The sequence below is a fragment of the Sphaeramia orbicularis genome, chromosome 12 (assembly GCF_902148855.1).
Source record: "Sphaeramia orbicularis chromosome 12, fSphaOr1.1, whole genome shotgun sequence".
NCBI classification, from domain to species: domain Eukaryota; kingdom Metazoa; phylum Chordata; class Actinopteri; order Kurtiformes; family Apogonidae; genus Sphaeramia; species Sphaeramia orbicularis.
Genome location: NC_043968.1, coordinates 80,228,638 through 80,242,846, shown reverse-complemented (window position 1 = coordinate 80,242,846; position 14,209 = coordinate 80,228,638). Strand labels below are relative to the sequence as shown.

At 31.2% G+C, this 14,209-nt stretch overlaps 1 protein-coding gene across 1 annotated transcript in view; it reads left to right on the top strand.

The window, feature by feature from the left end:
• LOC115429602 (voltage-dependent N-type calcium channel subunit alpha-1B-like) overlaps window positions 1-14,209 on the top strand; it is a 469,655-nt gene that overhangs the window by 377,695 nt on the left and 77,751 nt on the right. The window contains exon 43 of the mRNA XM_030149195.1: window positions 2,862-2,958. Coding sequence (XP_030005055.1) covers window positions 2,862-2,958 — 97 coding nt within the window. The remainder of the gene's footprint in view (window positions 1-2,861; window positions 2,959-14,209) is intronic.

Genomic DNA, 14,209 nt, shown 5'->3' with positions numbered 1-14,209 from the left:
TTGTTTTATTTTATTTTAATTTAATTTATTTTTTTGTTTCATTTTATTTTGTTTCCATTTTATTTTATTTTTGAAATTTTTATTTTGTTTTATTTTTTGTTTTATATTGGGTTTTTTTTCGGCTTTTAAAATTTGTTTTGTTTAATTTTTTGTTTGTTTTATTTTTTTATTAAAATGTTGTTTTATTACATTTTTTGTTTTGTTTTATTTTGTTTTTTATTTTAATTATTTTTTAAAATTTGTTTCATTTTATTTTAAGAAAGCAAATTCTTCAGATGATATATTCATGTTCCTGTCCAATATTTCCACACTAAACTCAATCTACATTTGGTCTAATTGATTACACACTGTTGTGCATTAAGTTGGAATAACATATTTTTACTTCTTCCCATGAATTGATTGTGACAGTGTGGTTTATTCTTGACAGATAAAGTATAACCTGGGCTCAGTATGTGATCATTGCACCTGATCAAAGGTGATTATTGAAGTTTATAAACTGGAAACAAAAAAAAAAAGGAAAACAGAATTATTCCAACTTTTTGGACATCAATGCATTTATTGATCTATTTATGCATTTATTAGCTTGACTTGGATGTTCAGTCCAACTGTTGTAGTCTTTTTTCTTGTCCACTAGACAACATGCGTCACCACATTTCCTTTCATATCTGATCTGATCACCTGAGACACGTTTTAAAACCGAGTGTTCATGAGTCGATAAGTGTGAATATTCAGGTGTTCTTACTGTAAACTTTATACTCCTGCCTGTTTAATGTTCTATTTTCTTACAGTGAATGATGTGTTATTTTAGATCAGGGGTGTCCAACCCATGGCTCTGGGGCCAAATGGGGCCCTTTAGCTTCTGTCTATGACTCCTGTAGCTTTGTCAAAAAACATGAAATGAACTGAATAAATCCATATTTTTAATGTTGTTGTAGATCTGAATCTATTCTAACACTGTCCACCAGTAAAAATGTGCATACATGACAAAAATCAAAAACTATACGTCATTCTATATTTTTTATCATACTTATTTTTCATTTGTTCAAAATTTCTCTTTTTCAAAAATAAATGACAAAATCTAATTTCTTCTTCTTCTTCTTCTTCTTCTTCTTCTTCTTCTTCTTATTATTATTATTATTATTATTATTATTATTATTATTATTATTATTATTATTATTAAAAGTGGGGCTTTTTCTCCATTACCTAATGTAATTTTGTTTTGAAAATAGCACAAAAATCTTGAATGTTTTGTATATCATAGTTGCATAATTTCATAAATGCACCAAAAGGATGCATTATTGTAGTGTTAATATAACGTTATAAGCTAATTATAGATTGGCTACTGCGGACCAGCCAGCTCATAGTAAAACGTAGATGGATTTAAACATTTTTTAATGAATCCAGACAGATTTCTTTCTTCTGTTTCGGGTCAGAATTGACTTTAATCTGTAAAGCATGGGTGTCAGAGTAATTTTAGTTCAAGGGCCATAATAATCCAAATTTTTCACTTTGTTTTAGTGTGGAAAAAAGTTAAATTGCATTATGAAAATATGAATAACCTTTATGAATACATTATGCCTATCCGTAATGACAACTTCAAATTTTTGTCTTTGTTTTAGTGCAAAAAAATCACATTAAATTATGGAAATCTTTACATTTACAAACTATCCTTTAACAATAAAATGTGAATAACCTGAACAAATATGAACAACCTGAAATGTCTGAAGAAAATTAAGCACAATTTTAACTATTTTCTGCCTCTTACTAAGTGTTTTGTGTCTGTGTAGATCCGATCCATAATGCACATGTAGAAATGATAAGATGAGGCAGAATATTGTTAAAATTGCACTTTAATTTTCTTAAGAAATTTCAGTTTTTTCTCTTTCAGTTTCTTTTTTTGTTTGTTTGGATCGTTTATAAAAGTAAGTATTTTTATCATTTAATAGGGTTTTGTTTTTTTTTTTACACTAAAACAACAAAAAATTGGAGTTGTCAATATTTATAGCAGTGGTTTCCAACCTTTTTTGGTTCGTGACCCCATTTTTACATCAGAAACTTCTGGCGACCCCAGACATTCAAAACACACTTTTTTTTTCTTTTTTTTTTTTGCTAAAATTAATTTGTTTTTCATCTTGTAATAGTTTGCTATACTATGTTGCAAATAAACGTTAATTTTAGTCGACATTTAGTCTATATAATGTATATTATTCTGCACGGAGGCAGTAAATCCAGGTGTAGATTACTGCACAAAGGGAGAGCTGGATTTTCCTTGGTCAGGATATGTACAGTCAGTCCAGCTGTGGTTTACAAGGCTGACAATTAATACTGAACAAACAAGAACTCAAACTATGAATTATGAAAGAGCTGCAGCATCTGAAACTGACCACAGTGAACATTTGACAGATAAACAGAACCACAGTGCTTCAGTTTCACACTCACAGTTTGTCTGTTATAGATTGGGATTGTCTCTGTCAACTCAACATATATTTTATTAGTAAGTTGTTTTTTTGTTTTTTTTTATCAATTACTAGAAATTTCAGGTGACCCCATTTGAATTCCAGGTGACCCCACGTGGGGTCCTGACCCCAAGTTTGAAAAACACTGACTTACAGGTTATGATGCTATTATTTTACCGGTGCGGCCCAGTTGGAATCAAATCGGGCTGAATGTGGAACCTGAAAGAAAATGAGTTTGAGACCCCTGCCCTTGACTGTTCATATCTTCAGAGTCTTTTTGTTGGACCCCCGGGCCTTATGTTGGACACCCCTGCTGTAAAGCTTGCCCACCCCTTGTTTAGATGATATAATATAATAATAATGATGTGTGTCCTAACCTCTTGAACCGTGTTTTGTGTTTTTCAGCGGGAGGATTTGCTATCAGGATATGTACAAATTGTTGCGTTTTATCTCCCCTCCCCTGGGCCTGGGGAAGAAGTGCCCTAACAGGGTGGCTTATAAGGTTTGCACTCCCACACAGTCCTTTTAGATCTAAAGGGACTGATGGTTTCAGACTGTGAAAACGTCTGTACTCATTCCCTGCCGTGCCAGAGAATGATCCCACCACACATGCATATAAAACATACATCGATCCTCCACTAACCAGCTGGCAGGTAACCATGGCGAAGCGCAGGAAACAATGCCGCAAGTCAGGCTCCAACAAAAGCCATCCAACCATGTGATGTCTATTTTAGTTTAGTTTAGTTTTTTTTTTTTTTTTTCCTAAATGCACAAGTGAAGGAAGAGTGGGCAGTGAAGCCAGAGCATTGTGTGCTTTGTTTCCACTTTGGTTACTGCTGATGTCTCTTAGCATGCAGAAACAGAGGGCATCTTAAAGGAACAGTCCGCTGAAAATCATGTCACGCCACGCTCTCCTAATCAGCATCAAGTGTCATATATCATTAGGACTACTGGAGGAACTTTACTTTAACCCTTAGGAGTCCCTGAACGCACCACCACGTCCAAATCGCGAACCGACTGAAGATGACATAGCGACGAGACGGAGCCGCGAGTCTTCGTTTCCACTTGTGTAGAAAGTGCACATGTTGAAGTAAAACTGTGAAGTCAGTCGTGTTGAAAGGCCAAGGAAAAGCAGACTTATGACACACAGTAAAAACGGAATATTCTGCAATATTATCATCATGTTTAGTGTACGTTTAGTACAGGAAGAGACGGTCAAAACAGGCTTCTGAGGGAAACGCTTATATAAAAAAAAAAACATGTCACTGCATTTATTAGAAAAACGAAATACATCAACCAGTCAGAGGTGTGGCATCATGGGAGAGCTGGTTGTTGTTATAAGTAGTTGTATATAGTTGTATATAGTTTTAATAGTTGTAATAGTTGTATGTAGTTGTAATAGTTGTATATAGTTTTAATGGTAGTATATGATTTTAATAGTTGTAATTAGTAGTATATAGTTTTAATTGTAGTATATACTTGTATATACTTGTAATAGTTATATATAGTTTTAATAGTAGTATATACTTGTATATAGTTGTAAAAGTTATATATATATATATATATATATATATATATATATATATATATATATATAGTTGTATATAGTTTTAATAGTTGTAATAATTGTATATAGTTGTAGTAGTTGTAATAGTTGTAATAGTTGTATGTAGTTATATATAGTTGTAATAGTTGTATGTAATTGTAATAGTTGTATATAGTTGTAATAGTTGTATGTAGTTGTAATAGTTGTATATAGTTGTAATAGTTGTATATAGTTGTAATAGTTGTATATAATTGTAATAGTTGTATGTAGTTATATATAGTTGTAATAGTTGTATGTAATTGTAATAGTTATATATAGTTGTAATAGTTGTATATAGTTGTATGTAGTTGTAATAGTTGTATATAGTTGTAATAGTTGTATGTAGTTGTAATAGTTGTATATAGTTGTAATAGTTGTATATAATTGTAATAGTTGTATGTAGTTATATATAGTTGTAATAGTTGTATGTAATTGTAATAGTTGTATATAGTTGTAATAGTTGTATGTAGTTGTATATAGTTGTAATAGTTGTATGTAGTTGTAATAGTTGTATAAAGTTGTAATAGTTGTATATAGTTGTAATAGTTGTATATAGTTGTAATAGTTGTATGTAGTTGTATATAGTTGTAATAGTTTTCATTTAAAAAAAAAGCATTGCCGGCCTTTTCATATAAATAGTTGTAAATAACTTTATTGATGTAATATCTTTGTGAAGTTTTCAATTTATATATTCATTCTAAGTTATAAAAATAGTTTGTTCAATACGTTTTCGATGAAAAACAGTAAAGAACTGACCTTTCTCTGACTCAGATTTCATTCAAAAACGAGACCAAACAACCCAGCGTCATCAGTTTCCAACAGACAAACCTGAACTGGAGGAACTCCACCCAGACTCCTGAGGGTTAGAAGTGTTCACACCAGTTTAAGGTCAGATGAAATGAAGCCAAACGGTCATGTTTTCAGCGGCGTGTCCCTTGAATGTCAAATGCGCTCTCATTCCCAAACACATCCCTTCCACCAGGATCCTTCCATCCGGCGTCTCCTTCAAACCCACCAGGATGGAATTCCGGACACGATATCCTGGAAATCTTATTAACAAGGATTTCTGTTTTCCTCTTCTTTTCCCTCCCATATGATCTTTTATCACCACTTTCTGTTATGCTCTAACCCCCCCCCCCCCCCCCCCCCCCCCTTACCCCGTTAATGCCAACTCCTCCTCCTCCTCCTCCTCCTCTTCCTCACTTGGGAAATCTTCATCCCTCCTACCATGTTTGCCCGGGAAGCGGCCGTATGACTTATCGCGACATGTACGAGATGCTTCGCGACATGTCTCCTCCGCTAGGTTTGGGAAAGAAATGTCCGCCCCGAGTCGCCTATAAGGTAGAATCACTCCTCCTCCTCATCTTCCTCATCTTCCTCCTCCTCCTCCTCTCACCACTGGTTTCCTGCTTCCACCTGTCAATCATCTTCAGGCTTGTGTCAGTGTGTCCCAGTCGGTATGTTCCGGCTGCTGTTGTGTTGTTTTTTCTGTGCAGATCTGTAAACCCCGTCCTCTGAGCTCAAATATTTACAAATATTTACCACATCTGCTGCTTCACAAAACTAATACCCCTGATGGATGAATGAACGAATGAATGAATGAATGAATGAAATGATTATTTCAAACATGTAGACAGTGAAATCAAAACAAAAATCAACCAACAAAATATAAGTACTGGTACATAAATGGTTGATAAGCAAACAAACAAACAATAAATAAATAAAAATAATGTCTATCTGTCTATCTAAACCATGAACAACCTGAAATTTACACGATTTCAAGATATCACGTTGTACATTTTTTAGACAGACAGACGACAAAAAACAATATGACAAACGACAAAATAATAAATAATGTGGAAAAAACAAGCAAAAACCTACTAAAAGTAAAAAAGGATCAAATAAGCAACAAAATGAACAAAAGCAAATAAGAAAGTTTATTAAATGATAAATAACAGAAAGAATTGCCAAAAAAAAAAACAAAGTGATAAATATAATCTCAAGTGGATCATGAAAATGTCAAAATATCTGTTAAAACATGTAGGTTAGTAGGTTTTTGCTTATTTTTTGCTAATCTTTTCCACATTGTTAATTATTTTTGTAGTTTTTCTTATTGTTTTTTATTGTCTGTCTGTCTGTCTATCTCTAAAACATGAACAACCTGAAATTTGCGCGATTTCAAGATATCACGTGGTACATTTTTCAGATAGACAGACAATAAAAAACAATAAGAAAAACTCCAAAATAATAAATATTGTGGAAAAAATAAGCAAAAACCTACTAAAATAAAGTAAAAAAGGATCAAATAAGCAACAAAATGAACAAAAGTGAATAAGAAAGTTTATTAAATAGTAAATAACATAGAAAGAATTGCAAAAAAAAAAAAAAGAACAAAATGAATAAATAAAATCTCCAGTGGATCATGAAAATTTCAAAATATCTGTTAAAAAATGTGAATAACATGAACAACCTGAAATTTGTGCGATTTCATGATATCACATTGTACATTTTATAGATAGATAGATGATAAAAAAACAATTAAAAAAAATTACAAAATAATAAATAATGTGGAAAAAATAAGCAAAAACCTACAAAAATAAAATTAAAAAAAAGGATCAAATGAGCAACAAAATGAAGAAAAGTGAATAAGAACATTTATTAAATAATAAATATCATATGCAATGTAATAACAGTAAGCAAAACAACAACAAAAAAAGAGTAAAAATGAACAACAATCACTAAAATGAACAAAATAATGAACAAAAATGAGTAAAAATGAACAAAATAATCAACAAAATGGACAAAATAATCAACAAAATGAACAGAATAATCAACAAAATGAGTAAAAACGAACAAAATTATCAACAAAATAAGCAAAATAATCAACAAAATGAGTTAAAATGAGCATAATAATCAACAAAATGAGTTAAAATGAACAAAATAATCAACCAAATGAGTAAAAACGTACAAAGTAATCAACAAAATGAGCAAAATAATCAACAAATGAGTTAAAATAAACAAAATAATTAACAAAATAAGTAAAAACGAACAAAATTATCAACAAAATAAGCAAAATAATCAACAAAATGAGTTAAAATGAACAAAATAATCAACAAAATGAGTAAAAACGAACAAAATAATCAACAATGAGTTAAAATGAACAAAATAATCAATAAAATGAGTAGAAATGAACAATATAATCAGCAAAATGAACAAAATAATCAACAAAATGAGTAAAAACGAACAAAATAATCAACAAAATTGGTTAAAATTAACAAAATAATCAATAAAATGAACAAAATAATCAACAAAATGACTAAAAAAAGGATCAAATAAGCAACAAAATAAACAAAAGCGAATCAGAACATTTATTAAATAATAAATAACATAGAAAGAATTTTTAAAAAAAAGAACAAAGTGGTCAATCTCATCTCAAGTCGTGGTTAAACAGTTACATTTACTCATGAGAATTAGGAGGCTGTATGTATTTCCCGTTGCGTTGCATTGCTGTATCTTTCCAAACAGAAACCTAAGGAGGAAAAGTGGGTTTATCTGTTAGCCTGCAGCAGGTTTTATTTCTGATGATTATTTCCACAGTCTGCCTAGAGCTCTGAAACATTTGCCCACAGCTGAAGCGGTGTTTAAATCTAATCTGTCTGTCAGGCCCTTCCTGTGGCTGCCGCTGAATTCATGTACTGTCCATCCAACCAACATGAAAACACAAGGCACTGACCAATAACAGGCACAAAATCACATTTATTATGTCCCTGGTGAGTCCAGTCTGAGGCGCAAATGGACTGCATGAGCTGAACTTCCAGGTAGAGCTGAGCAAGACCACATACAAGCACCAAAACTAAAGCCGTTATTAGTGATGGTACTGTTTCTGAGGCGGTAATACGTTCAATATACGGACAAAAGTATGTGGACACGTTGAATTCAGGTGTTTCTTTTCTAACAGGGGTCTGGGATACAAAACAAGAATGACTAATGTAATGATAATTTTATATTATAGGATAAATATCATTGCATTGGTTAGTTTGGGTTAAATTGTCATTTTTGCTTCCAAAATGCCTCAGAGGTGGTTTTTACTTCATTTCTCTCAACACTTTTTTTTTTATTATTTATATATCCATGACTATGATTTTAAATGTTCTACCTCTAAATTTCTAAATTATTTTTTTATGGTCCAACTATAAATAATAATATTCTTCCACAACTAACCATCTACTTTCTTAACATCTCACCGAAGAAGAAAAATCTACCATTAAACTTTAAGGAAATATTGATGTTTATATCTAATTTTTACTCATTTTGTTGATTGTTTTGTACATTTTTTTTATTATTTTGTTCATTTTTACTAATTTTGTGGGCTATTTTGCACAATGTTATTAATTTTGTTGGTTATTCAGCATAAACAGGACATCTTACAGCTGCAGACATGTGTCCCAATACTTTTGTCCATATAAACATCAATATTTCCTTAAAGTTTAGTGGGTGATTTTTTCTTCCTCAGTGAGATGTGAAGAAACTAGATGGTTAGTTGTGGTAGAAAATTATTATTTACAGTCAGAGCATGAAAAATATTTTTTAGAAATTTAGAGGAAGAACATTTATTATCTAAAGTTATTATTATTAGTGATGGTACTGTTTCTGAGGCGGTAATACGTTCAATATACGGACAAAAGTATGTGGACACGGTGAATTCAGGTGTTTCTTTTCTAACAGGGGTCTGGGATACAAAACAAGAATGACTAATGTAATGATAATTTTATATTATAGGATAAATATCATTGCATTGGTTAGTTTGGGTTAAATTGTCATTTTTGCTTCCAAAATGCCTCAGAGGTGGTTTTTACTTCATTTCTCTCAACACTTTTTTTTTTTTTATTATTTATATATCCATGACTATGATTTTAAATGTTCTACCTCTAAATTTCTAAATTATTTTTTTATGTTCCAACTATAAATAATAATATTCTTCCACAACTAACCATCTACTTTCTTAACATCTCACCGAAGAAGAAAAATCTACCATTAAACTTTAAGGAAATATTGATGTTTATATCTAATTTTTACTCATTTTGTTGATTGTTTTGTACATTTTTTTTATTATTTTGTTCATTTTTACTAATTTTGTGGGCTATTTTGCACAATGTTATTAATTTTGTTGGTTATTCAGCATAAACAGGACATCTTACAGCTGCAGACATGTGTCCCAATACTTTTGTCCATATAAACATCAATATTTCCTTAAAGTTTAGTGGGTGATTTTTTCTTCCTCAGTGAGATGTGAAGAAACTAGATGGTTAGTTGTGGTAGAAAATTATTATTTACAGTCAGAGCATGAAAAATATTTTTAGAAATTTAGAGGAAGAACATTTATTATCTAAAGTTATTATTATTAGTGATGTTACTGTTTCTGAGGCGGTAATACGTTCAATATACGGACAAAAGTATGTGGACACGGTGAATTCAGGTGTTTCTTTTCTAACAGGGGTCTGGGATACAAAACAAGAATGACTAATGTAATGATAATTTTATATTATAGGATAAATATCATTGCATTGGTTAGTTTGGGTTAAATTGTCATTTTTGCTTCCAAAATGCCTCAGAGGTGGTTTTTACTTCATTTCTCTCAACACTTTTTTTTTTATTATTTATATATCCATGACTATGATTTTAAATGTTCTACCTCTAAATTTCTAAATTATTTTTTTATGGTCCAACTATAAATAATAATATTCTTTCACAACTAACCATCTACTTTCTTAACATCTCACCGAAGAAGAAAAATCTACCATTAAACTTTAAGGAAATATTGATGTTTATATCTAATTTTTACTCATTTTGTTGATTGTTTTGTACATTTTTTTTATTATTTTGTTCATTTTTACTAATTTTGTGGGCTATTTTGCACAATGTTATTAATTTTGTTGGTTATTCAGCATAAACAGGACATCTTACAGCTGCAGACATGTGTTCCAATACTTTTGTCCATATAAACATCAATATTTCCTTAAAGTTTAGTGGGTGATTTTTTCTTCCTCAGTGAGATGTGAAGAAAGTAGATGGTTAGTTGTGGTAGAAAATTATTATTTACAGTCAGAGCATGAAAAATATTTTTAGAAATTTAGAGGAAGAACATTTATTATCTAAAGTTATTATTATTAGTGATGTTACTGTTTCTGAGGCGGTAATACGTTCAATATATGGACAAAAGTATGTGGACACGGTGAATTCAGGTGTTTCTTTTCTAACAGGGGTCTGGGATACAAAACAAGAATGACTAATGTTATGATATAGTTTTATATTATGGGATAAAGGCAGAAGAGTCTCCCATTAAAGTTTAAGGAAATATTGATGTTTATAAAGTATATGGACAAAAATATTGGAACACATCATGTCTACAGCTGTAAGATGTCCTGTTCATGATGAATAAGCAACAATATGAACAAAATAATCAACAAATTCAGTTACAGTAAGCAAAATAATCAACAAAATGAGTAGAAGTGAACAAAATAACCAACAAAATAATCGACAAATTCAACAACCCTGAACAAAATAATTAACAAAAAGAACAAAAATAATCAACAGATGTAATAACAGTGAGGCAAATAATCAACAAAATGAGAAAAAAAATGAACAAAATAATCAACAAAATGAACAAAATAATCAACCAAAAGGACAAGATAATCAACAAATGCAATAACAATCAACAAAATAACCAACAAAATGAGCAAAAATGAACAATATAATCAACAAAATGAACCAAATAATCAACAAATATCAATAACAGTGAACAAAATAATGAACAAAATGAGTAAAAGTGAACAAAATAAATAAAATCATCAACAAGAAGAACAAAATAATCAACGAATGCAATAACAGTGAGCAAAAAAACCAACAAAATTAGTAAAAATGAACAAAATAATCAAAATGAGTAAAAAACAACAAAATAATCAACAAAATGAGCAAAATAATCAATAAAATCTTTAAAAATGAGCCAAATAATCAATAAAATGAGTAAAAAGGAACAATATAATCAATAAAACGAACAAAATAAAAACAAAATGAACAAAATAATCAAGAAATTTAATAAGTGAACAAAATAATTAACTAAATGAGTAAAAACAAACAATATAATCAATAAAATGAGCAAAAATGAACAATATAATCAACTAAATTAACAAAATAATCAATAAAATGAGTAAAAGCAAACAATATAATCAACAAAATGAACAAAATCATCAACCAAAAGAACAAAATAATCAAAAAATCAAAAAACAGTGTGCATAACCAATAAGCAACAAAATTAGTAAAAATGAACAAAATGAACAAAACAATCAACAAAATGAGTTAAAAAATAAAGAAAATAATCAACAAAATGAGTAGAAATGAAATATATAATCAACAAAATGAACAAAATAATCAACAAAATTAGTAAAAAATAAAGAAAATAATCAACAAAATGAGTAGAAATTAACAAAATAATCAACAAAATGAACAAAATAATCAACAAAATGAGTCAAAACTAGAAAAGCGCTCAGAGATCACTGATCACCACCAAAATTTAATCATTTGTTCCTTGTGCCAGTGTCAACATTTCCTGAAATTTTCATCCAAACCTGTCCACAACTTTTTGAGTTATCTTGCACATGGACAGACAAACAGACAAACCAACACCGGCAAAAACAGAACCTCCTTGGCGGAGGTAATGAGTAAAAACCAACAAAATAAACAAAAAATTAACAAAATCAACGAAAAGAACAAAATAATCAACAAATGCAATAACAGTGAGCTAAATAATCAACAAAATGAGTAAAAACAAACACTAAAATCACCAAAATGAGTAAAATAATTGCATCCTTTTCATTGGTGCACCGCTGTGCCGTGTCCTGGCAGATGAAACCCAGCAGGCACATGGATGTGGTGTTTGGGGGGTGGGGGGTCGGTGGGTCCACTACCTCAGCTGTCCTCAGGTAGTCCCAGTTCCAGCTGCTGCTTACCTCTGTACATGCAGACTTAATGTGAGCGGTTCCCGGTCGTCCACAGCTGTCTGAATGCATCAGATGTGAGGCGGCCCTGCTCCACTCCTGAACGTCTGCCTCTGACGCCGCTCCGTCTGCAAATAGAACTGATGCTTTTTCTGAATACACACACACACACACACACACACAGACACACACACACACACACACAGACAGCACCAGGCTATTGTTTATGCCCCTGACTCTGCCTTTATGGAGCTGCTGATCCTTTCACTGAACACCCCCCCTCCACTTTCACATGTACACTATGTGGACAAAAGTATGTGGACACGTTGAATTCAGGTGTTTCTTTTCTAACAGGGGTCTGGGATACAAAACAATAATGACTAATGTCAGAATAGAGTTTTATATTATGGGATAAATATCATTGCATTGGTTAGTTTGGGTTAAATTGTTATCTTTGTTTCCAAAATGCCTCAGAAATGTTTTTTACTTAATTTCTTTTTACAGTTTTTTTTTTTTTTCCATGACTATGATTTTAGATGTTCTACTAAATATTTTTCCTGCTTTGACTGTAAATAATAATTTTCTACCACAACTAAAGATCTACTTTCATCACATCTCACTGAGGAAGAGAAGTGTCCCATTAAACTTTAAGGAAATGTTTATGTTTATATCTCCTTTTTACTCATTTTGCTGGTTATTTTGTTCATTTGTACTCAATTTGTTGGTTATTTTATTCATTTTGTTGCTTATTCATCATAAACTGGACATCTTACAGCTGTAGACATGATGTGTTTCAGTACTTTTTTTTTTATTGATTTATTACAAATATGGAATATGATACAAGCTTTCTGATTGCTACTAATTGACTTCTTTGCACAACATAATATAGAAATGAGAAATTCAAGGAAGCAAAAAATAATAATACACGAAAAAGAAAAAAAAAGAAGCATAGCTTAATAGCTCTCACCCCTTTGTCTATACCAGCAATATATACATATACACACACACACACACACACACCTACACACACACATACACATTCACATATACGCATTGATATGCCGATGCGCATGCAGGATCTGAGTGCACCGGTAGAGAAGCTGCGAGTGAATGAAAAGTTTGGAATGATATCTTGATGCATCAGTTATTGAATGTTTGTATCAATAAAATTTGATCCTTTCAACAGAATATATTTTTACAAGCGTTTAAAAGTGTTACTATTTATTTGGGTAAAGTTTTTCTTTCCTTCAGACCCAAGTTAACGTGCGCCGTGGATTCATGGATGTGTACACTGTACACAACAGTCTGAGCTCTGTGGATGCACTGTGGCTCAAGCACCGCGGATGAATACTGTAAAGTCTGTATGTGAATGTGACAGACACAGAAGGAGGAGAACACATGTGGTTTATGAACGTGTACTTTTTTACTAGATCAGCTGTACTGAATACTGCCGTACAAACCACAGATACTTCCTTAAACAGTGTCATACAGATCCAACAGTGCATCCCATAATACCTTACACAGGTGTCTCTTAAAGTGACAGAACCTTTTTCTGTTTTACCTTCATTACAAATACATTACATTACAAATGGATTCGGTGAGGGAGCAAGAAGTTGTGTTAGAAATATACAGAGAAACAACTTTGGAAACAAAGTCCGAACTTTTTCACCTGACTGAATGTGAGGCACGTGTTCGGAAACTGAACTAAAGACACTTTATAAAAAGTCATGGTCTTATTTGATAAATAATCAAGCTCACTGAATTGCACTACATATATATATATATATATATATATATATTTTTTTTTTTTTTTTGTTTTGTTTTTGTTTTTTGTTTTTTACCAGAATGAATGTATTCAATCAGAATGTGCTTAACTGATCTGTAGTATTGTGATTTGGGTGTGAATTGTATCACATCGTGAGATGCCATACACGTATCTTTAATATATCGGATCAGAGATGCTGTATCGTGTCGGCCTTACAACTAAGATTCCCAACCCTAACATATATATATATATATATATATATATATATATATATATATATATAAGTCTCCATACATAGGAAAAATAAGCGTTTCTTGACATAAACCATTTTTATTTCTATAATATGCTCTATATGACTGCCATTTTGTTGGGAACACATTTCAATGCGTGTCCTCCACTGCTGAAGAAC